A 25,924-nucleotide genomic window follows, 5' to 3' on the forward strand; every position below is an offset into this window, starting at 1 on the left:
CTCCACCCGCAACTTCCTCAAGACAGGACTAATACTGAGTGGTAGGACAAGGAGCCAAGAGCTGGAGTTCCTCTGTACTGCTTTTGGTCATTCTGCTGACTTATTAGAGGACATTCAGCAACAACAGATGTATCAAGACTGCATGATGAATAAAACCAAGAGATAGCAAGCTAGCACCAAACTAGGCCTGGAAGCCACAACTGGGAACCCAACCTCTACAGGTATTTCTACACAGTGCTGTGCTACATGGTCCATTTCCCTACACATCACACAGTTCTGATAACACCTATATTCATGGGTTGCTGTCAAGCTAAATTTATCCAAGCCAAGCACTTTAAGTCTTTGGATGAAAGGACCTCCCATTGAGCAAGTGGAAATTACTACCAACATTGTAAAATGGCAGGTGCTACTTATACTGAGAATTAGCTCTTCAGAACGTGGTTGCTAACGAAATAACAATGGGAAAAGAAGCACTTGCCTTTCAAGTTAGTTTCTAAAAGGAATAGAAGCAGATTGTAACAAAGGATAATTATTACAGTTTGAATACTAGAGTAGAAATTAAAGAGATTAATGGAACAAATAAGATTTTTCCTTTATCTTAGTACAATCTGAGGAACAATACTATCATTTTAGTAAGACATGCTACCTTTTAATTACAGGGGAAAAGCATAAGCAATGTAAAGAGTCTTGTTTACAAATATGGAACATAAATGAGAAAATGCTGAATTGACCAGATGTGTCCACAATGTTTTATTCAGCTATTGAAATTTCTGTAGATGATACATGGAAGCAGTGGGGTGAATACTGCAAGGACAGTTCCACAGAAATGGAGAGGTGTTTGGCAGAAATAATGGGGAAGGTCATCAATTAATGCTAGTAAACCTTTGCTTTTCTGATTTGGGGAGGATGATACAGCTGAGAAGATCTTTAGAGTTTCTTTTGGCCAAAAAAAGTAAAAGCTGATTGGAAAAGGAAGAAAATTATACAATTCTCCAGCACAGAGTTTTATATTCTATTAGATTTAAAATCTGTTTTCATTTGTCTGTTGCTATCTATACATATTCCCAATAACTAGTTAGATTAATATTTGTGAGAGGCATTTTTGCCTCTCACATTTTGCCACATGCCTGTGGCATGTCGACTCATTTCAACAGAACAACAGGGATTGGAATATCATTCAAAACTGTCAGTTGTCCTTTTCTATTTAAAAGCAATGGATTATTACATTTAATATTCTCCAATGCAATAAAACAGTTACTTAGCTTTTCTGATTGTGGTTCTCTATCCTGATTAATTAAGATTCAAGGGCTTTATTTAGTAATCTTGTCTTCATAAGCTTTGCAAAAGTCTCTCTTATTTAAACTTTTAGCCCAATCCCTTTCAAATTAACATACTATTTTATTATGGAAAGACAGTAGAAAATTCATTTATGGCTTATTATAATTCTTTTTTTTTTTTTTTTTTTTTCCTGTTACTACAGCAGGCTGTCTAATAGCATAGAAGCCTGTTCCTTGTCAGTGGCTAGAGATTCACTGTAGGTATCTCTGATCAACAGGAATTTGTCATTTTAATTGACAGTTCACTTAGGGCTGTCAGTAAGTGGAGCTGGGGTGATAAAGGTGGGTTACTTTAAGATTATGGGTAACATCTGTAATGATATGGGGCTCCAGGATTTCCTCCTTCAACATATCAAGATTATAAATAAGCTGAGGAATGAGTATCTGAGCTGTGCTATGGTTCTGCTTGAAAAAATTTATGAGATCTTTCAAAGCCTCTCCTTTCAGTGTGAAAGGAAATGTTATGTGCCAGAAGAACAGCACCACCTCAGTCATGTTGAAATAGCCTGTTTTATACATGTATACTATAATCAAGATTTATTCTTTAACTGCCAGGCACTAGGCTCAGTTAAGAAATATTCTCATAGGCATGGAGCAGAGAATCTAACACTGTCAAACTTTCATTAGCACATACTGCTTTCCGTATCATTATACCTTAGGATTAAAGTTTACTTCATTATTTTACCTCTAATACTTCACTGATTTTTTCTTTCATTTTGACAATTTCAGTATTTTCTTTCTTTACAAAGTAGATTAATTAAATACTTTTAAAGTAGGTTAACAAATTTTCCAAACTCACAGAAACAGATATTTTCATGAAAAAATACATCTTACCTTTGTAAAGACAAATCTGTTCAGGTCTTGACAACCCTTAGAAACATTCAGTGTATCTCACTAATAGGTTTATGCTGGGGACAAATCAGTACATTTGCCACATAATTTTATCAAGTAAATGCTTTGGCAATACCTCTGTATTTGCCCACTACATCATTTCTTTCTGTTGCCCTTTAAGATCTGGACACTGGCAATCACAATACACAGGCACAAATTCCAATTCAAATAGAAAACTATCTACAGTTCTCTGAGAGGCTGAATTCCAGCTTTGGCTCTTCTGTTCATGAGGAAATCATTGCTGTCTGGTACCCTGAGGAAGGCCAGGAGACATCTTGCAACTTGCATACTATCACACATATGATATCCTCAATGTTTATTAGCCATCTGGGGCCACTTTTGGACTAAGGCATAAAGGCAAGATCCGGTCACCTTGCTGTAAAGGAGAAAGAGGGCTTCTACAGCATGGCCACAATGATCCCACTGCTAGGAAGGAAAGAGAAGGAACATGTGGATGCCCATCTCTACCCACTATGGGCTCTCAGCAATGAGATCCTTATTTCCCTGCAGGATCACTGCTATGTACTTTACCGCTCTCCAATTTCTCCTGTGTAAAAAGACGCTCTGTGTTCCTCTCTTTCAAGCAGTTTTTTTGTTGTAACTCCTGCTCTGGTATTCAGGTATCTGCTCTGATATCTTCATTATTGGGGGAGATGCTGCAAAGAGGACAGCATCACCAGAGACATCCTCTCCCGGGCCCAGTACTGCTGTACTGGGGTCCATCCGCTTCCTAAGGACTGACAATCTTTCTTACTTCTGACTGCACAGGTTCTTTACACCACCTCAGGTGTTTTCCTTGCTAAAGTAAGATATAATTGCAGTAAGCCTCCAGCTCCTGTAAAGATACATCCCAGTCTGTTTATTTTACTATTTTGAGATTCCTACTGTCTCCAAGCTTAAGCAGCAGTCTTTGCTCCAGAGATACACTTCTAGACACTACCTTTGCCCTGAGAGAACAGCAATTTGTGTCTCTTTCTCAGCTGACTACATACTTTTACTGTCTCTCTTAACAGTGTTTCTTGGACCTCTCACTGTTCCCAGGCTAAGAGCCTTGTACCCTAGGAAGAGGGTCTTTGCTCAAGCACAAATTGTGTTACCAAATAGTTATAAAAGTCAGGCTATAGAAGCTATTATAAAAAGAACAAAATATCTATAGCTGCAGCAGGGGACACAATACGATGGTGATAAACGAGAACGAAACCTCCAGGGACAAAAGGCAAGAACTTGTAAAACAGTCAAATGTGTTGTGGAAGCCACCAATTTTAGAATAATTTTTCTTATCAGACATTCACTTGAAATACTTTCAACTCATTTGGCAGTCTATTCTTCTACGCCTCATTGCCAATCTCTCAAATGCCAGTAGCATTATTCAACATTGCTGCATCTAATTTATTAAGCTTCTTTGCTATGGGATATTTAACAAAATAATAATGTATTAGGCATAATTAGAATGTGACTAAATTAATTTCAGTCACGCCAATTATACTGGATTACGGCAAAAGTAATTCACACCTCTACACTGCAGACCCAGTATCACAGTATAAAAGGTACATGGCACACAGAATACAATGAACAAGCACCAAAATGTGTAAAATCTTAACTGACAGCATGCTTGTTGACTTTAATGGTAGCAATTTTCAATATTTAATAACAGACTATTAAATAATTACATACTGTTATACTTGCATCGAATTTTATCCTTTGTCCACCTAATTAGTCATTTCATCCTAGAAGGCAACCAGCTTGGTCACACATGATTTACCCTTATGACTCTGCTGTTTGTTCATCATCTTGCCCTTTGTGTACTGGAGATGGATTCCAAAAGCACATGCAGCACATGCTCCATGGTTGTTTTGGAGACTGAGATAAATTTGATCAACCAATAGTTCCCTGGATCCTCCACTTCACTTTTAAAAATGGGCAATACAGTCTCAATCCAGTTGTCAGGGATCTCCTCGATCACAATGCTTTCTTATAGACAGGCAATGCTATTATATTGAACAGCATTTGGGCATAAGTCCCGTGCAGTCCCATGGTTATAAGATGACTGCAAAAGCACTGCACTCTAAACCATTGCTCCCAAGTTGTTGGCAGCTTCTCTCCTTCAGAAAGCATGCTGGTACACACAGAAAATGGAAGCAGGCTTTGCCTGTGAAGTCTGAAGGAAAAAAACGCATCAAGTTCTTATCAAGTGCATTTCATATGCAGCAGTAGGATGTCATCCTCAGCCATAAACATGAAGGGAGCTGCAGGGATTTCTGTACAGATGATGCTGTTTATTCTAGCACCATGGATAAACCATCTCAATTAAACAGATGCAAACCCTGCTGAAATAACTTACATTTATCCTGATCTTGTTGAAATGGAATTCTTCAGAGAGAATTGGGCAGTCATCCCTCACCCTTTCATCGACCCCAAACAACAGGCAACTACAAAGGTTAATCTCAAATGTGAACAACAACCAACTGCACAACCCTGTGCGATCACACCTTACGTTCAATAGAAAATGTAACCTGGCACACTCTGGGAACACATTTACTTGGGCTTTGAACTTTGCCCCACCTGACAGAAGACACATGTTGCTTTACAACAGGCTGATGACTTTTCAGATCCAGCCATGCCAAAGAGATGTTAACAATTCCAAAGCAGTAGGGAACATCACTGGTTTTAAGAGAGGAATGTCATACCACCTTTTTAGTGGGATAAGTTTACAAGTTTATAAGTTTACAAAATCCTTCTGAGACATGTAAATCTGAACAACTCTCAAGGAGTTTGGGGTGCTAATGGATGGGATGAGTTGCTAAATTCATGTCTTATTCTGAGACCAACATGGGGAAACTCAAGAGACAGTAAGTGCTAGACCTTCAGTTATGTATCTGTAAGGCAACTAGAAACTTGGCTACAGGCTAACATAGGATGAAGGAATCCTCTGGACCTAATTTAAGGAGGCAAGTTTCTTTTTATTTCCATACCCTTTACAAACATAGCAACTGAGTGATGTTTCTATAAACACATTATTTTATTCTCCCTTTTTCTGATTTATTCTGTGGGTAATTTCAGGTAACTGCCAATCACCAAAGTATCCATCAGGGGGATGACCCTTAACACTGGCATACTCTAACCCTCACAGAGCCAGCACATCAGTCATTTTAACACACAGTGAAGCATGAAAACTAGAGTACAATTATTATTTCTCACATTCAAGGAGGGGCATACATTAGGAAATAGGTCTGGAGTATACAAACAGAAATGCATTATCTCCCTTATTATTTAATTGTAGGTCCCATTACTACAGGATGTTGTGAAGGATAAATGGGTTCTAAAAGAGATTAGATGAACTCACAGAGAACAAACAGGTCTGTCACAGAATATTAAACACAACTGTTAGAATACAGCTGGGTCATGAAGCATCTAAATTAGCTGTCTGATGAAAGCTGGTGAGATGTGCTTGAAAAAGGATCACTTTATATATGACCTTCTTGCTAGACCCTTTGCATCTGTTTCGTGCTCCACCTGAAGACAGGACACTAGGCTTGACAGACCCTTACTCTGATCCAAGAGGAAAGTTCTTTATCTACTGTTCCTTCTTACTGAGGCAGGTCTGTAACTACTGACTTACTAATCTTTTAATATTCTAATCTCTTGGTTCAAAAAATGGTTCTTTAAGATCTTCTAACTTAGATTTTACTGTAGCTATATGCTCAGAGGTTTATTATCTATTACACTGAAGTTTGAGGGATTTGGGCCTGCTTCAGATCCATTCAAGAAATTGGGATTAACGGGTTCTTGAGAACCGTATCACCAGATAGTCATTCTATGGTACAAAGGATTTTCTTGAATTTCAGTAGTGAACTTCATAAAAAAAACCTCAGGTGTACATCATTCCCATGGACTCCACATTCTCAGTCCTAATTGGCTAGAATACCAGTCTGTAAACTGTCATAGTATCTGCTCTCTTCAAGATTTAACATGAGCCAAAGTTATGGATAAAAAACAGCCAGAACAACAGAGAAGCTGTAAAAGCTGACTTCCCATCACCTCTGCACTCCTTTGATAACCCTGACGACTTTTATTGCAGATTGGAGCAGCCAACAGGATGCTGATCTCATGATACATGTGGAATTGTTGCTTGTTTCAGGCAGTATTCCATACTCTACACTGCATGTACATGTTTGCAGATAATCTGTCCCTGGATACACAATTAAAAACAGCTGCATAAGTAATGGGATTTAAAAAAAAGTATCACGTATATCGAACAACAAACCCACGTACTGTTTCAGTCTTCTGCCAAATGCAATGAACCCATCTTTCAAGTTTTCTCACCAAAATTGCATACATTTGTATTAGTTGCTCTGTTAGACTGTGTCTGTAGCTGGAGCATGTGAAATAAAGCAAAGACCTTGTTCAGGAGATTCTTCTGCTGTGTGAAGCAGTACTCTCAAACAGAAAGTTTAAGTTTTAAAGGTAATCTGATTCAAGAGTTCCTAAACTCTGTCCAAACCTTATTATGTGAAACCTAAATATCAATTCATAAAAATAACACCTGATTCAATTAAAAATTCCCCACAACTCAAAGCTTTTATTCTGGTAACCTTTATCTCCTTCACAAAATAGTACTAATTTTGGTAAGAAATTGAGACTCCAAAATTAGAGCAAGAAACCCTGTTATAAAAAACAGGTGGGGCTTTTTTGGTTTAAGTTTTTTTTCAAGTTCCATAATTTGTAATGCAGCTAGAAATCTTTACCTTCTGAAATAGGTGCCTGAGGCAAAATAGTGAACACAGCTTGCCAAAGTGAGAAGAAAACTTTGTAGGAAAAGTGCTCTGAATGCAGAGGAATGCAATTTTTATATTCATTTGCACACTTTTTTAATTTTTGCATCAACAATAACTGTTTATTAAGCATAATATAGGTTTTGGTCTTCTGCACAGAAATTAACATTTCCACTTTTTTTTTTTCCCCCAAGTAATTTCTTCATTCTGATTTACATTTTCAGTCAGGAAAGTATAAGGTAACTAACTAGCTTCATTACCTATAGCCATTCAACTGTTTGTTCACCAACAGCACAAACTAAAACAACATGAATATTTAAGCTGTGCATATTAATTTTTGCTCCAACTGAACACTCAGTTATGCACGTTCTAAAATACTTTGCCATACACAGATGTATAAAATACAGCATCAGAAGTCCCAGCATAATTCTTGGAATCCAGTATTTTTAGTAATAAATTCTACTATTATTCCAAGGGAATTTTAGGCAGACAAAACCCTTTTTTACAGCAAAGCACTTTTCACATATGTTAACACACACAGACTCTGACTGAAGAGAGTCCGCAAATGAATCCAAGTTTCCTCGAGTTGCATTGACAATCTGGATACTTCTTCCAATAGGTTTGGCTCTGACGAGAGAACCTTAAGATGTAACTGAAAATGAAAATAGTTAGTGAAACAAATATGAATAATTAAAAAATTTTTAAAATTAGTTTCCTCATTCAATTCCAATGCTTTGCTTTCAGAAATGTCTCAAGTAATGGAAGGACTCTTTTCCTTCAATTAATTCCCTTCATTTAATGCCACCTCTTTTTGCTGATCTTTTACAAGTCATTTTACTCCCACTTACATATTAGATGGGATAAGGCAGCAAAATGTCTTAAATATGTTATTGCTTTACTAGATCTTCTGCCACTGCTGCTGAATCTATCCTAATCACGCACTTCTCTAGAGGGTAACTTTCTCCTCTTTCCAACCTGCCTCACAAATTCCTCTTTGGGTTAGAAAGGCTAAACAGATGCTCTGAAGTCAATCAGGACTATTATTTTAATTATCCATGTTACATAGAGCAAGAATAATGATGCCAGGACACTCTATACTGATACAGGGAGATGATGGCTCTCTACGTAATAAACAGTAACAGTGGTAATGCATAAAGAAAAGAAATCTCTCAATCTTGCAGAGAAGAAAAACATTATTACCACTTAATGGATGTAATGGTTATTTTCCTGACTACAACTTAAATCTACAAGTCTTGCTAACCTCAGAGCTGTTTTACTTGTAACCTACAAAAAAAGGTATCAGTGTTCATGTGTCACAGGGTGAGCTTGTATTATTCTGCTGCAGTTCAGATCAAGAGTACATTTTTCAGGCAAATTACCTAGCTGTCTCTAATCTGCTCTGCAAGAGCTACATTTCTTTTGTATGAAGCTAAGCAGAAAGATGAATTCTAACATCTAATATTGCAACTATTAATCATATCCAGTCCATGGGACCAGACTGATAAAACCCAGACTAATGATAAAGACATGATAAAAAGCCACTGGTGAATGAGTATCAAGACCTCTATCCTAAGTGTTTCACTCTTCAGATCTACTCCTATTCGTCTGCACTACTTGTTCTGATGGAAGCTGTCCCATGATTCTATTTAACACTAACAAAAGCAAAAGAGCAAGTCATATTTGTCCAGCATTACACTCTATCTTTAAAACCAATTCCTGCAATATTGCTGTTAAGAAATATGCAGTTAAATAAACAGTATTATATGTGTCTGAATGTTTATAACAACTTTTTCCGAGTCAACTGTAATTAGTTGCTTTCCCACAGTTTCATAAATCAGAGTATCCTGGCACCCATTTGTACATCAGAAGGGTTTCAATCTTCTGCAGAACCACCTTCTCTCCGAGAGTAACTATATTTTATCACAGTAACTTTCTAACTTCCACACACCTGGGAATAATTTCACTAGCTCTGTGATGCTTAAGAGGTAACACAAGAAAGACAGCCTACTAAGATGGAAAGTATAAGTCAGGCTTGCAATGTCTAGTGTTAAGTCCAACAAAATGCCTATTTTACTTGCCCAAACACTGTGCACTGAATTCTTTTCTTACTTAAGACACAGCATATCTTCGCTTAGCAATTAACAACCAGTAAGAAGTCAGGCATGTTAAAAAAAATAAACAGTTCTAAGTTACGAATACTAGAAGTAAAACCTGTCTGGCATGATCCTCTTCACAATATGTGGTTTTTGTGTTTTTCTTGACTGTGACCATATGAGTTGTCAAATTATCCAATACATGTAGTCATTTAAAACCACCCCCCAAAAAAAATCAGTTAAGATAATTCTTTCAAGCACATATTTTACATCCTTTTACTGGACAACCATCATTTTAAACAGGACTAACATACAATTTTATAAGAAAATTGTTACCTTTAAAAATAGTGCAAGGTATGCTTGAGCAAGTTCGAAGTTGTACTTCTTGTGCAGCATCATCTCAATCATTCTCAAAAAGCTTAGCATCACCTCCATTGATCCACCACCTTCAGGGGCTAAACCCCTTAGTTCTATCTCAATATTAGATGGTCCCAAACTTTTCAGTAACCTAAGTGGAGCTGTATCTGTGTTAAAGCATTGATAGATACATTATCAGTAACATTTGCAGAAAATCTTACAAATCCTTCATGTGAACAGATTGATTCCAAAATTCATAAGCAGTGATTATATGTTTCCTTACTTTTTTGTTTTCCACAAAATGCCACCCTGCCTTTAACTTACTGTCCCATCGCATACTACAGAGAAGTACATCTCTAATAAGACAGTTATATTTTATTTGTAAGTTAACCTTGAAAAATACAAGTAACATCTTTGTATTTCTATAATTTTTTTCCCCATTTCTGTCTTTTAAGCTGAACAAAATTTCTTATTAACCACATAACATTGTCATTTTATATCTCTTGGTAGAAAGAACATATATACCTGGGACTTCCAAGATATATTTCCAGTAACAGTTTGAAGACACAGGGTACTACTTTTACTACAAATCTTTACAGTGTTTACTCTTATTGACATTGAGCTAAATAGAGGATCATCTGGTGCCTCTAAGGTAATTATTACTTTTGTTAAGTGAATTCCTCCTGCTTTTCCTGGGATTTCAGGGTGGTGGGCTGGGGGAAATACATGCAATTTACAAACTCTTTCCTCCTCCTTATAAATGTCCTTCCTCTGGATTTCTACAATCCTACCTGATCTTTGAGAATTCCATCCACTTGCTTTAAAAATGCAGAAATAAAAATACATATGGTTGCAAACACAGCTGCTGATAAGAACTTTTTAAAAATTACTTCTAATTAACATTGCTTTTGTTAAGAAGGGCAACTCTTATAACATGGTAACTAATGGTATCAGGCATTAGCTAAGATACCTTAGGTGGTATAAATCTGTTTCCATCTATGTTTGATTCTCTGTATTTGATGAAAATCATGAGCTAGTTTTAAAGTAATTGTGATACTAACAGTACTAAACAGATGCATTAACTCATTTTTGTGCTGTGATATTAAAAAACCAAGCATACTATGAAGTTGGTACACATACAACACGGAGAAGGTGCCCAGCTCAATCTATGTTCCACAGTCCTGATCTGAGGTACAAAACCCTGTCTCCATCCCAGTGGTAAGCTAGGATGGTTTCTAGTATACTATTTCTTTGCATAGCCTAGTCACCTTTACAAGAGATGCTTGTAAAATAGAAAGCACAGAGATGTGTTACACATCAGCAGTGTCCTGAGTCAGGAGGGAGGCCCACAGGACTGCTACTGCAATGCATCAAGGAGTGCACTTGCTCCCAGTATAGCCAGCCTGTAGGTGCTTGGTTAGGTTTCTAAGTATTTATCTGCTGTTTCACTCTTCTCCGAGCAGCTCTGCAGCAGCACAACAGAATTGACAAGAAGCTCAACATGACCCAGCAACACGCGCTTGCAGCCCAGAAAGCCAACCATATCCTGGACTGCATCAAGAGAAGTGTGGCCAGCAGGTCGAGGGAGGTTATTCTCCCCTTATACTCTGCTCTCATGAGACCTCACCTGCAGTACTGTGTCCAGCTCTGGGGCCCGCAACATAAGGACATGGTCCTGCTCAAGCAGGTCCAGAGGAGACCACAAAGATGATCAGGGGGCTGGAGCACCTCCCTTATGAGGACAAGCTGAGAGAGTTGGGGTTTTTCAGCCTGGAGAAGAGAAGGCTCCAAGGAGACCTTATAGCAGCCTTCCAGTACTTAAAGGGGGCTACAGGAAAGATGGGGAGGGACTCTTTATCAGGGAGTGTAGCGATAGGATGAAGGGTAACCATTTTAAACTGGAAGAGGGTAGATTTAGATTAGCTATAAGGAAGAAATTTTTTACTGTGAGGCTGGTGAGACACTGGAACAGGTTGCCCAGAGAGGTTGTGTATGCCCCTTCCCTGGAAGTGTTGAAGGCCAGGTTGGAAGGGGCTTTGAGCAACTTGATCTAGTGGAAGGTGTCCCTGCCCATGGCAGGGGGTTTGAAACTAGATGATCTTTAAGGTCCCTTCCAACCCAAACCATTCTATCATTCTATGAATACTATCAATTGAAATACTAAAAACACAGCATAAAACCCACACCTTCATCGTGATAAAGTTCTGCACACAAAATGTTTTAAGTGCAGTTGAGTAAGCTGAATCTCAAAAGAGTTTAAGAAGGGGTAGAAAAAGCTCCCAGCAGAACTGCTTTGTGGACAAGCTACCAGTGATCCTCCATTCACATTTCCAAGCCAGCTATATTAGCAATCATTTCCAAAAATCTAAATTTCAGTGATTCTCTAGTAGCACAAATTAAACAGGGAAAACAGCAGGCACGTTCCACAGGCAATTTCATTGAATAAATTTCAAAATTAATTGAATGTTAAAAGAAATACAACAGCTTATTTTTACATCAATTATTTATTCTTAGGCTTTAAATTATAAAGCAATGAATTAAAGCTCTAAGTTTGCTGAATGTTTAGTGAAGTAGCCCTTGAAAATAGAATTTGCTAGACAAATTATGTTTTTAATGTTTCAATGAATCACCAGACTATTCCTTACAGGATCATTCCTTTCCTAACCTAGCATCTTTTCTGGGTGAATCATCACAATCTCCAAAAAAGCCTAACAATCTTAAGAACATTACCTTCTCTCTATGGGTTTTAGTCAGAACTGAGCTCCATGCTGCAGGCAAGATGGAGTACCAAGGGATCTCTGATCTAGATTGGCTATCTATGTATCAGACAGCTTTATACATAACAGGTCATTTTCTTTGCCTTTGTTACTGTACTATGCATATTTTTTTACTTGCACAAGTTACAATTCTGGCATTAGAAATCACATGTATATACAAAAACATTATTAGCATCTACATTTTCGGTGAAATGTCTTGTTAACTTACATTCATTAGTGCTCAGGGCTTCTTCAAGTTGAATGTAGAAATCAGATTTCTGTGCCAGTACTCCAAGGTTTACTACCTTTGACTAGACCATGGAAGTATAAGAGAGTGTACATGAATACGGAAACATATTTTTTACATCTCAATTAGATTTTTTTTCCTTCTGACAGAATAAAAGACTTCAAGAAAGAAAGCAAGCATTAATGTGTTAGAACTGGTACTTTAAAGTCTTTAGCAAGATGTCACTCAGCACTAAAAAGCATTTAAGAATTTTCTTTTAAAATATACAAAATAAACACTGTTATATTGATTCTTGTTTTTACCTGTGTATCATTTCCTTCCTCTGGAGCAATGTATCGGGGTATAAGACCAGGAACTGTTGGGATGAAGAAAGGGGCTGACTTGGGAACTTTTGGTGGCTCTCTTGGTTTATTTTTTTTCTGTTAATTAGATATTTGAATTAAAATCATCATCATATTAAGAACAAAGGGGAATTTTTGTCAAGAGTTCTATTTTTAAAATACTATTAAAACGGTAAGGACCAACTGATAACTAATTACATAGTAAAATATTTTACCACTAAATATGAAGCTACTTTTTAGAAGAAAAACAGGCCCTCTCCCAAATCCCAGAAATTGTGAAAACCACCATATAGCTGTCTACTGCTAAACCTTGAAAAATAATCAAATTTTGTGATTAGGTGAATGCAGCTCATAGAACAAAGACAAATATATCTGGCTGTATACTACCATTTTTTGCGCATTCCCTCTTTCTGTGGTTATGGGGATGTCCGACAGTGATTTGGAAGGATTACATACAACAGCTTTACAGACACTTATTATCTGCATTGATATGGAAATACCTGCCTTCAGAAGCTATTTTGCACATTTCAGAAATAGTAATGGCAAAAGTTATGAAAAAGTTCCTCCTTCTCAAGATTTCTTGATCATCCAGGAGAATGGTTAAGACATCTGTCTATTTTACATTACAGGAGAAATAGCCCTTATTTTACCTCCTTCTTAAAAAATACAATCCAAATACTACAGTGGATAAGAAATGGTGTGCCTACTATCTTTACCTTGATAATATCAAGACTGAGGAGATTTTTCCACCTTGATTCTGGTAATGAGGAAAGGGTCACCAGCTGCTCTCCCAGTTGCTCAGGTGAGACATATTCTATCATTTCATCACATGTTTCTTCATCTCCTGCCACATCCACATCTTTCAAGAACACATATCTTTTATGTACATACTTCACACTTACTTTTTTAAAAATCAAAAGAACATGATTATTTATTTTGCAATTTTTGAAAAACATACATAACAGCTGTATATATGGGTGCTAGCATAACACATAGCTGAAAAGCTATTGAAGCAATCCTTATTAACCCTATGAAATATTAAATTTAAATTGTGAACAATTATAGCTAAAATGCAGAATTGGATATTAGCAAGATTTTGAAGACTACAGAGATTTATCCGCTTAGGTGGATGATATAAAAGCAATTTATAGAAGTCCTAAAGGAAGAACAATGGATTACTTCTAAAATTTTATTAACTTTTAAAATATATACACAGCAATTTTAGTTCTGAGTTATAAATGTGTAAAATCTTTGCAACCTGTTCATAGGTATGACTGAAGTGGCACATAAAAATGAAGAAAATATCAACATTAAAGGACAGCATCACACAACAAAAGCTATGCAGTCTGTCTTTAGGTTTTCTCTAGATATCCTATGTGGTCTTGACCAAACACCTCTACTTTCTCTTCCTTTTTGCAAAATACTACATGGCTGAAACCATGACTGTGGTAGAAAAGCCTAAAACAACAACGAAATGTAAACCATTAAAAGCTCTAAATATCTAAACAGGAACTTTACATTTGCTGAAGACAGAAAGTGAATTAAAATGTTCAGCCAGAATCAGTTTATAGGATTAAAATATTCAAACTTTTGGGATGAAATCCTGTCTCCCTAAAAATAATTATGTGCCTAATAAAGCCATCATCAAGTATGTGCCTTTCTCTTTTACTTGGTCAATAGCTAGGTGTGTTTCTCCTCCAGATGGAGATCTAAATGTAGACACTGATAAACTTGGGTAGACAAGACCTCCATCTAGAGGCCTTCAGAAGAACAACTACTTCTATTAAATGTATCAAAAATGCTATTTAGGCCTTTCTAGCACAGGTACATCACAGGTCAGCTGAAACCAATTCTCTTGCCAACAAGACAATACACAACAGTGAAACTACCATGGCATACAGGCAGACAAAAAAGTTGGAGGGAAGTAGAACAAAGAACAATCCCCTTCCCTCCACCAAACAGTAACATTAATTTCAAACTGGCCTCACAGGTGTCAAAACGGAAGGTATTTACACAAGCCTGGGATTAAAGAAAGCCAGCAAACAGCACAGATGTTTTTATTACCTACAAAATCTCCTTGAAGATGTGGACATGACTAGATTTTAGTAAATAATATTAACATGTGAGTAAGTATGCCAAAAATGGTAGAAGCAATAGGAACAGTTCAGACAAAGAATACTAAGACACAATTGAGTTTTTATTGAGGAAGCAAACCATATTCTATTTTAAATATAATGCCAAACTGAAAATAATACTCTTTCATCTGAAGATTACCTTGCATCGGGCAGGTGCTAGGGCATGTCACCACAGACGGTTCATAATCTGCTGGAAGGGGCCGTAAAGAGACAAGTGAATACAGAGAACGATTTGACCTGAAAAATAACGACAGACTTTTTAAACACAATTTTCAGGTGAATGAAAACAAGTATTTTAGACTTAATTTTTACTGCAGTCTAATACTGCTACATTATGGCAATTCACCAGGTTCTATTCCAGATTAATTTCCTTCATCTAGTAGATAAACAAGAAATGGAACATAGTGATATACATAATCTGAAAGTCTGAAATATAAAAGTTATGCCCAAGTATTATTGCCAAGAATATTTAATACATACATATAAGAACTTTTAACACATACAGCGGTATGATTACTTCAACCATTATCAGTTACTGTATTTACTTGAAATTGTAAAATTGTCTATCTAAAAAGCTTGCTTTGTACTTAATATTTACATGTACTTAACATCACATGTACTTAATAATTAACATTATGCAAATATAAATGATTCATCCTGTTTTCACAGAATTTCAGAGTAATACTGTTTGGAATATACACACAATTTATTGTGGTATATTATTTTTTCTGTCAATATAAACCAGGGCTAGGTAAAAACACTTGTCATTATTCACAATGAAGCACTTTTACTTAAGCATCGAAAAGTCTAACAATTGAACACCCCTTGTGCAAAACTACAGGCAACAAATGTAACCTGAAAGGTGTATCAGGAGGAAATAGAACTAAAACATATTTTACATCTGTGCTGATCTATCATTAATAAACAGAAATAACTGCAGCCTCCAAATTCTACTCAGAAGTCTCAAAGAACATTGTATATCAGGACAAGAAGAAAAGCCCTTCAGAAAGTAAAACTACATGACCATTGACATTTCAAGAGTGATAAAAAAAATATACTAAGAATTAAAGAAAAACTAAAAATTACAGAACAAGAATTTTTTAGAAACATTCAGAAAAGAGAGATCATTTAATTACCAGAATATGTATCTTAACTGCAAGAGATGTCAAGATCTACGAATCACAATACAGAATACCTGTCTTAATTAGAACCAGAGAAGACAAAACCATGGAGACAATACTTGGCAGAACAATTCTCTATTTGCAATAAAGGTCATTAAAAGAATTCTTCCCCATCTGAAATTCTGTGTAGAAATAGATATATTACATACTTACCACAAATAAATTCCAAGATCATCCACGTGTGTTGAAGCTAGAAAATCTCCTGTAGGAGACATAGTAAGGCTCACAGCTGCAGAGTCTACCAAAAAACAATCTATGAGGCTAAGGTGAGAAAACACAAGAGAGAAATTCTCAGCAAGATGAACTTGTTTATCTATGCGTGTCTGAATTACAGCACAAATACGACTGAATGCAAGCAAGACAATGAAATTATGCATACAGATTAGCGTATCAGAAGTATTCAAATACGACACACAAACTTAGCCAATGAACAGCACTGTGCAACAAACAACTCACCTCTATAAAATTCTCTAAAATCAGCTAAAGGTCATACATTTATGCTCCCTCCTTAAGACACCCACATTCTGTGGAAAATATGATGAACCATTCATCCACATTCAACTCCTTATGCCTAAACACTAACCTTTTTAGTGGCCATAAATTTCATAGCTCCAATCAGACTCGTGCTGCTCTGACCTCATCTTTTAATGCTCTGCCATTAATGGTCAACTCCCTCTCTCAAGATGCTTCATACACCTGGTTAACACTAGGACCTAATGTTCCTAAAGAATGAACTGTACACTGCAAAACTTGATTATCTGCCACAGTTTGACATTAACAGATCTTCAGTCTGATATACCATGCCTTGATCATTCCTTTCACTATTGCAGAAAACTGAAAAAATACTACATCAAAAGAAAGTTAAAATATTCAGTAGTATGTGACTATTTTAACAATAAGCCACTTTTCACTTCTGGATGATGCCGCAAATCCTGGATGATGCACACCCTAGTAGATTTCCACTCAAGCCCATATTCATAGCACTGCTTGTCACTTGTTGAGGTATAAATTTCAGTTACTTCAAACTGTAAGAAGCAGTTGAGTTTGACAACTAACAGTTCACTGAGAGAAACAAAAAGACCAAATGCAGAGCTTTGTTCTTGTTTACAGACCAAAATACAAAGCAAAGTGAGAAGTGGTAAGCCACGCCCCTGTTCTGTTCATTAAGCATAGAGAAAATATTGATGTAACACAGCAGTTTAAAATATAGAATCTTGTGGGCATGTATTTTCTTGGGTACTGAGCACTCCTGTGATGATCTGACAAACCATGTTAAAAATAAAAGCCATTTTTTAACTTGAACGGAATGTTTTATTCCTTTTGCGTGCTCTTAGACCACATTACAAGTAAAAAGTAATCAGGCAAGAGCCACATCATTCACAGAATCATCTAGGTTGGAAAAGACCTTTCAACATAAAATATAACATATACATTAATTGTACATTAACCTTTCAACATAAAATATAACCTGCTTTCAACATAAAATATACAAACACTAAACCCATAAATGCCAGAACATGTATCAGTTACACTAATATATTTTGCACACACTGCATAGTAACTAGAAAATTTACCATAAATACTGTTTTTAGTTTCAAATCCATCTTTCTACCACAATCTTTGTCAGTAACTGAGAAATAAAGCAACTGTAAGGAACAACTGCAAAACAAAGTTAACATTAAATTTTTCTACTTACAGAATTTAAATCACAATTAAAATTACAGACTTGGGGCAGGGGGGGGATCAATCCACTATAGGACAATGAGAGACATGCTTGTAATTTTTACACAAAAGGTACAGTAATTGCCAAATGAATCCTACTGGGGGACTGAAGGCATTCACCTTTACACTTCCTACCTAACTACAAAAGTGAGACAATTGGAAGTATAAAACTGCTGAGCTCACAATATCAGTATATTTCTCACACCATTCTGTCTCAAGTACTCCATTCAAACTATAAAGAGTCAGCTGGTTCCTTAATTTGTCTATGTAAGCTGCACTGCAGAAAGAAAAATTTGCATAATGCCAAGGCTCCTGCTTGTAATTTTCTCTACATAAATTGGTAATTTTTTCCCCAATTCTCAAAAAAGCCCTACATAAAAAACTTGCACTAGGAATACTTAAAGTAAGGACAGTTAAGCAGCATTCCCAAGTAAGAAAAAAAAATTTGTTCAGTAAGTAAATGGTATGACATCTATTAAAAGTCAGTCAGTATTTTTTGTAACATAAGACTTAGTCATCTAAAAACATGTTTTCTATCCTTCTATAAGGACAATATCAAAGCTGAGTCTTTAGAATGTACAGTTTATAATTCGGTTCTATTTATAAGCAAACATACCACAGTTGAAGTAAACCAAGCATCTAGCTTTTTATTAAAAACTGTTCTTCCTTTTTAATACACTCCTCTGCCTACAGTTATGGGAAAACTTTTCCTTTAAATTCTGGAAGAACAATTTGACCTAATTACTTTCAAAAACAGGGTTTGTCATGTACCTGTCTAGATTTCAGCTTGACCAGAATTTCTTGTAGTTACTTAGACAGAAGAGGCAAAATATTTACTTAGGTGTTACATGCAAACACGAACTACTTTTAGAGTACTTTAACCCGCCCGCTCCCCCCCTCCCCCCCGAGTATTAATGGATTCTTACTGCAAAGTGTTATGCTGTTAAAGAAATGAAAGATACAAGTAACATTTTTTAAGTTTTATAATTAGTATCGCAATTTTTTGTAGGCATACCATTTTGGAAGAGAAAGAGGGTTAGAAAGTTCAAACAGTGTTAATTTCCCTCCCATTTATACTGGAAAGAAGGCAGTTACTGGCCATCCTGTCCCATTTTAGACTAGTGTCATTCATCATGCAAGAATGGGTCAATTGTTGAGATTCAACACACTTTTCACATTAAAATGAAAACTTTTACAGTGTACAAGATTATTTACCAAATCACTCAAAAGAAGTAATCAATCCAAATGAAACCATTCAGCCCCAGGTATGATCAGAGCTGCACACGGCGTAGCACTACTTTAAATTACTAAAAATCTATCTGACGTGCTGCTAGAAGAATGCATTGGCAGAATTCAGTTACTTTTCAGCCTGTTTTTTCTGGGCTCCTGAGCTTCTTATGTATACTTGTGTACTTCTTGGTTGAATGTCATTCTGGGAGAATATTAATCACAGTGGATCATAAAGGAGTATTTTTGGCAATTGCAAGCATGCACAAATGAAAATTATAAATGAAGTAAATCCTTAGTGTGTTGCTAAAACAAGCGGAACAGAGAACAAGCTTCTATTTACAAAACAACTGGAGTACTGCTCCCAACTCTGGGGCTCCCAGAACAAGACAGACATGAAGTTAAAAAAGATCCAGGAAAACAATCAGAGGGCTGAAACATGTTTCCTATGCAGAAAGGCTGAGACAGTTGGTGTTGTCTACCCTGGAGAACAGAAGGTTCCAGGGAGACCTTCTAGTGGCCTTTCTTATAAGCCCCCTTTCAGTACTGAAAGACTGAAAGAGACATTTTAGCAGGGCCTGTAGTGACAATACAAGGAGCACCGGTTTTGAACTGAAAGAAGGTAGGGTTTAGACTGATATAAGGAAGAATTTTTTTATGATGAGGGTGGTGAGACACTGGAATAGGTCACCCAGAGAACTTGTGGATGCCCCCTCTCTGGAAGCATTCAAGATCAGGTTGGATGGGGCACTTTGAGCAACCTGATCTAGTGAAAGACATCCCTCTCCGTGGCAGGGGAGCTGGACTAGATGTTTGAAGGTTGTGTCCAACTCAAACCATTCTATGACTCTACGAATACCTCAGCATATCACAAAGCAATTTACCTTAAGCAATCTCTTGCCATTTAGATTACAGTGCTGCTTCCAGACAAAGAACAAATTCACACTCATTTACACTACATGAAAACTCTAAGTTTCATCATCAGATCTTCAGGCCAGTGTTATTCTGTATACCCAGGAAAAGGCACATATTGCTAGTGTCACACACAACTAAAATACTGGGTACTGAGTTGTTACACCATGGACAACTTTGAATATCACTCAGTACAGGTTGGTGACAGATATTGAAGCCAGGCGGCTTTTTGCCACAACAGACAGAAGAGGGATTACAATAAATTTCTGCTCCATGTTTAACTCACTCACCATCCAGAGGGAAGGTCCCAAGTCTTAATGGTACAGTCCATTGATGAAGTTATTAGCCAACGACCATCGGGACTGAAAGTCTAAAATAAAATAGTCAATTTAATGGCACAACTGACAAGTCAGGAGGTCCTGTTTTACACAGTTCAAGATTAGACTGCACCCTAACACCAGGATGAAATGGTCTGGCCATAAAACAGAACTGACACCACCATACTGAAAACAAGAAAAGGACAAAAATGGAAGTTATTTCAGAACAGTTTTAAATATATGACACAGGATACATCTGGCTGTTAATAAAAGCATTTTGGTCCTCACCTTTACATTAAATGATGAAAAACACTGAGCACAAAACTGAAAAAAATCAAATAAACACTTACTAGCATTTAGAATTAAATCAGAAGCTAAAATGAACACTACAAAGCATATTACACAAGATGTAAAATAAGGAATATCAGTGCATTGCATAATCTCAGACCTGTTTACGCATTTTATTTACCTGGCTCAGCTTTCCATATATGCAGTTAAGACTGTTGCACAATTTTGCTCCTCAACATTGTTTTCATTATTCCTAATGCTTTATTTTGTTAAACCCAAAATTAGCTTGTTGCAAAGTTACAGTAAAATCCCAAAGCACACTAAAAATATGTGGCCATTTGAACATTATACATTTTCACTTGAAAACTAACATGGCCAAAACTACTGTAGAGCTGAACTACAACTTTACTATTCACAGCTGAATGTAATGCTCAGTAACTTACACAGAGAAAATCACCATCTTTAAAATGAATTAGGTATTTGTATATGTCATCTGTTACAGAAAATGAGTTAACAATTACCATGTCATTAATCCGTCCATGGTGTCCCGAGAATGTCCTGACAATCTTCCTGGTTTCTATATCCAAAGCATTAATACTGAAGTCATCAAAGGCAATTCCCAGAATACCACTGCCAAGAATCATTAGCACATATGATAGTGAATACTCAGAGACAAAAAATAAAACAAACATTCTAACACTGCTCCAAAAATCTCTTATCCTGAGATAATCTCAGATAAACAGCATTACTTTCCTTCAGTCTAATAAAATGTCTGGTAGTCATTTTGTTTTGTCAACTAGAAGTCAGTTGTATTTCAAAGCATCAGAAATTTAAACTTTATTAGAATATTTGGTTGCCATCCCAGACTTACATACTTACAGCAAAACAACATGCACATGAAATAGCTTCAGTTTCTTACCTGTCTCTGTGAAGGAGAAGTCCACTTGGAGAAGAAGAAAGCTCAGTGGAGTAAACGAGATCTTTAGTTTTGAATTTCCAAAATTTAATTAATCCTTCACTACCAGCTGTGATTACCAGCTGGTTTAATCCATCCACTGCTACCCCCCTAATGGCCCCCTCATGCGCTGCAAATCAAGGGAAAAGAAAGTTGTGTTTCAGAACTTAAACATAGCATAGAAATTGGCAGAATGTCAAGCACTATTCTGTATGTCTTTGCCTAGTTACACTAAATGAGCAGTAAGCATGTGACAAACAATTCTAAAGCCACCTGACAAGACTGCTCAAAAATTAGAAGTTTCTTGATCAGTACAGAAACCAAATTGTTTTCAAGTAAGCACCTAGAACACAATAAAAAGTTGTGAGTAACTGAAGCCAAATACTAGCTTTTATTTCTGGTTTTAGTTTGGAGGACTTTTTCTAAATGTGAGATTTGAGAGATTTTTTGAATCACTTATGGAATTTCTCCAGGGGGCCTGACCACTTCAAACAAAATTTAGAGCTTCAGTTCTGGCATGACATCTGGGAGTTTCCTATGCTACTTCACACTGCAGTGTAAAGATAAGGCATAGCTCCTCTGGTTTTGGATCAATTTTATTTCTTAGTCTACACCTAGGGCTACTGGCCAGTAACCAAACTTAAAAAATTCATCCCACTATCAAGCAATGATGTTATCAGGAGACCACTTCTTGTGGCTTTCAGAAACCCAGTAAGATTTAAGGATTCATCTGGACTCTCTCCTTGTTTCTACAACAAAAAAATTCAGATCGCAAGGGCAGTATAAATTGCAGACTTACAAAGCAGCAGCCAACATACATGAGGATACACAACATGAAATATGTATGCATTCACTGTCACTTACGTTAAGTCCTACGTTTGCAGCTGGGTAATTGAAAATAATAGCATATGCAAAGAACTGGGCTTGCTTACGATTTCAATTTCCCATGCATGTAAAGTATTATTTCATTATTAAGCAGGGAGCACAAAACAGATGATAAAATTTATCTCAGATATAGAACCCTGTAACAAGAAGCCAATTACTAGAAATGTGATTATCTCAAAAAGAGCTGAGACCAGAGGATCTCATTTTAGTGCTAACCATTTCGGTAACTGACAGTTTTGTGTTAATTGAAACAAACATATGCTAACATCAGAGTTGTTAAAACTAGCAGGGATCCTGTTCTTCACAGTAGGTTTCAAATTATTTCTGATTACAGTGCAAGATAAGACAATTAGAGTAATCAGAGAAACTTAAAAGATTCCCAAATTCAACTTAGAAGCTATGTTAAATTTCCTAGATGACAGAACACCAGGTTGTTACTGTTCTGTTAAGAGTCAGTATTTTAAAAGTGTGGCAATTCTTACCTCTTTCTTTGCCGTAAAGACCTCTGTGAATGCCAGACTGCATGTTATACACATCTACCCGTCCAGTTGACAGCCCAATTACAGCAAAGTTCCCACATGAGGTCATGTCAACTGCCTTTCAAGGGGGAAAAAAACCAAAACCTATGAAAACAACTTTTCTTTAAGTGTATATCTAATTAGCAAAGTTCTTAGCAGGTATGTAACATGTGAATACAAGAAACTAGTATGTTTTTATTAGACTTCTTCACAGAAAACTGCACAGAACAAACAACAGACTATCTCAAAAAAGTAGAAGGGAGCTTTTAAAATAAGCAAATAGTCAACAAGTAACAATACAGCAGTGCATGCTTATGAAGGGTAACGAAATACAGACTTAGTGACATCCATCATAAGTTGTATCTAATAATATCAATACTGTAACCTAAAAGACTAACCTATATAATCAAGACATCCACAAATTCAATCCCTAAGATAAAGTCCAAGCATGCCAAATTAAAGCAAGAGTTTAAGTAGTAAGAAACAAAGTAACAATGGTCTAGATGTCTCTGGAAAGATACAGTCCTAAGAACTCTACTAGTTAAAAGAAAACCAGATATTTACAACTGCACTGATCTTAGTCTACCACTAAGCATAAGGTCAGAAAACAATTTATCACAAGGTACGGCAGTAGTAATGACGCCTAGCACATGAACACCACAGTAACTACTTGTCTTGAAAGTCTGTAAGCCTCAATAAACATTTATATCTCTCTTTTATTGAGTGTTTGATTTTCATTGCGTCCAGCTCAAGTTGTAAAACATTTTAGAGGGAATATTCTGTCTGCAATTTGGAAATACATTTTTCCATATTGCCAAAAGTATCTTCAGTAATTTGCATTCACAGAGTTAAGTTTATCATCACAGGCATATAGTCAACTCAACATCACTATGACAGATTAAAGGTAAACACCAACTACCTGAATCATAAATTAAAATCTGCATTTACCCTGGGTGTTTAAGGAAAAAATGAGTATGTGGCATTTTTCTTAAGACCATATGCATTACGAAACAGATAGTAGGACACACTGAGCTGGCAGAAAGCCTTTGCAAAGCAACTAAAACACATCTAAATAATGCAATAGCATACACTGTAATGCTGAAGAAGCATTATCCTAAGTAAACTTACTGTTGCATATATATCAATAGGTTTGTGTTTGCTAAATTCTTCTGGCCTCAGTTTATGAGCTCCCATGGAAGTTTTCTGATAGTTCCAGGTTGTACAGGTTATGTACCCTTGATGGCAGGCAACAATATTATCCCAGTCACTCTGATGTGCCACCTCTGCAACGTAACACTTGTATTTTAGAAACAATCATTCTAAAGTCAAGTAACTTCTGATATCACAAGAAAGAGTACTTTGAAATACCTTTAGGCAGAACAGTTCATATTTAGTGTTCTTGTTGGAGAGTCAAAAGGCTACCATTCAGAAAAACCACCTGGCAAACCCTTGTGCACATGCTAGTGTAACTAAAATGCTAACAAAACCACAAGTATTTTTTGTGTGTATTTCATGTCTTTGTGTATTTGAGTCTATGCAGTTTGAAAAGCATATTTATACTTAAATGGCTTAAACTTCTCAATCTGTACACATTTCCAGCTAACTCTCTAAACTGTTTCTTCAGCTGCTGAAACAGCAGAAGTCACTAGATTAACAATTTAAAGCAGGGTTTAAGACCTAAATCAGCTTCACATAACAAAAGACTTCTGCATTTGCAGGAAAATCATTCTTCAAAAGCTCAGTATCTAAACTTCGTAGTCAAATATGATATGTGGGGATGTAAATAATGAGCAGGTTTGAGTTCTTTTCCGGAATTCATACATTGAAAAAGATTGAGAGCTTGAAATTGAAATTCAAAGAATAAAACAATCAGATACAAACTGGTTCACTTCACCAAAGACAATATAGCAAAAAAGAAACAACTCTAAGTTGTTCTTAAATAAATGTTTTCTTATGTTTCTAAACACATTTAAGGTAGTTCTATCTACTACCTTAAATCAACCAGGCAGGTCTAATATTAATTTTAAAAGTGCACATATATACACACACACACATGCACATATTTGCAACATGTACAGATAGTCTGTATCACTGAAGTCTGCAATATAAATACCACGCTGTCAAACAGCTACACAAAATTGTAAATCCAAATGTTTCAACATATGAAACAATTAACCATCCTCAGAAGACAAAGCAAAAGCTACACTTAAGACAGAACAGACTTCAAGTCTGAAAAGGAGGTCATTAATTTAAAGAAACACATCTTGATGAAGCAAAGGTAATTGCAATTCTGCTTCAAAAAGTTAGGTTCACTATTTGCTTACTATATTACAAATGAACAAAGTAATTGAAATTTGACTTTGAACAGTGACTCAAATAAAAGAACTAAGGAACCAAAATCGAGCACTGTAACTATGATTTCCTCAGGTGACAAAGACTTTCATCCAACTCTAATTCCTGGTTCTCCAGCCTGGAATAATATGTACACAAGAAGACTCTGGCTCCCATGCTGGAGATTTTCAGGCCAAGAGGCAGTTCTACAGAAATACATATGAAATAAAATGCTCTTTTTTGAAATAATACAAAGGTTTACTAAGTAAAATGTCATTTGAAACTGTCACTCAACAGCCCATGAAGGGCCACAGAATCTCAATAGCCTGATCCTGATACAGCGTGGGCTTTCAAAACAGTAGTGTCTTGAGGGTTAAACGACACAATAAAAACATGACGAGCTCTGTAAAGTATCTCAAAGACTACTTACCTGAAGCAAAGACTGTAATTGGTGGAAGTACCATTGTATCAAGCTTAAGACCTTTCTTTTTTGATTTCTTTTTGTTAATTGAACCTTAAAAAAAAAAAGTGTTTCAATCTCATGGCTAGATCTGAGAATAATGGTTTAAAAAGGATTGTTTACTAAATGTAAAGTTCCTATTAAACTTTTAAAAATTTGGCTTACATTAACACAGCATTGCCCTTACCTAGGACTTGAA

The 25,924-nt window shown here is 36.3% G+C and overlaps 1 protein-coding gene across 3 annotated transcripts in view; it reads right to left on the reverse strand.

Moving 5' to 3' along the window:
* Positions 1-7,092: 7,092 nt before the first annotated feature.
* WDR36 (WD repeat domain 36) overlaps positions 7,093-25,924 on the reverse strand; it is a 35,642-nt gene continuing 16,810 nt past the window's right edge. For 2 of the 3 annotated variants that reach the window (XM_074855069.1, XM_074855070.1), the window contains 13 exons: positions 25,696-25,779; positions 24,063-24,217; positions 22,899-23,013; positions 21,496-21,661; positions 21,098-21,206; positions 20,262-20,341; positions 16,264-16,371; positions 15,069-15,166; positions 13,511-13,653; positions 12,756-12,872; positions 12,436-12,517; positions 9,430-9,617; positions 7,093-7,652 (listed from right to left, as the gene is read on the reverse strand). In XM_074855069.1, coding sequence (XP_074711170.1) covers positions 7,503-7,652; positions 9,430-9,617; positions 12,436-12,517; positions 12,756-12,872; positions 13,511-13,653; positions 15,069-15,166; positions 16,264-16,371; positions 20,262-20,341; positions 21,098-21,206; positions 21,496-21,661; positions 22,899-23,013; positions 24,063-24,217; positions 25,696-25,779 — 1,595 coding nt within the window. In that variant the 3' untranslated portion in view covers positions 7,093-7,502. Of the gene's footprint in view, positions 7,653-9,429; positions 9,618-12,435; positions 12,518-12,755; positions 12,873-13,510; positions 13,654-15,068; positions 15,167-16,263; positions 16,372-20,261; positions 20,342-21,097; positions 21,207-21,495; positions 21,662-22,898; positions 23,014-24,062; positions 24,218-25,695; positions 25,780-25,924 lie in introns of those variants that run through there. The other variant, XR_012626964.1, reaches the window with a different exon arrangement.

This window comes from Strix uralensis, chromosome Z, assembly GCF_047716275.1.
Source record: "Strix uralensis isolate ZFMK-TIS-50842 chromosome Z, bStrUra1, whole genome shotgun sequence".
NCBI classification, from domain to species: Eukaryota; Metazoa; Chordata; class Aves; order Strigiformes; family Strigidae; genus Strix; species Strix uralensis.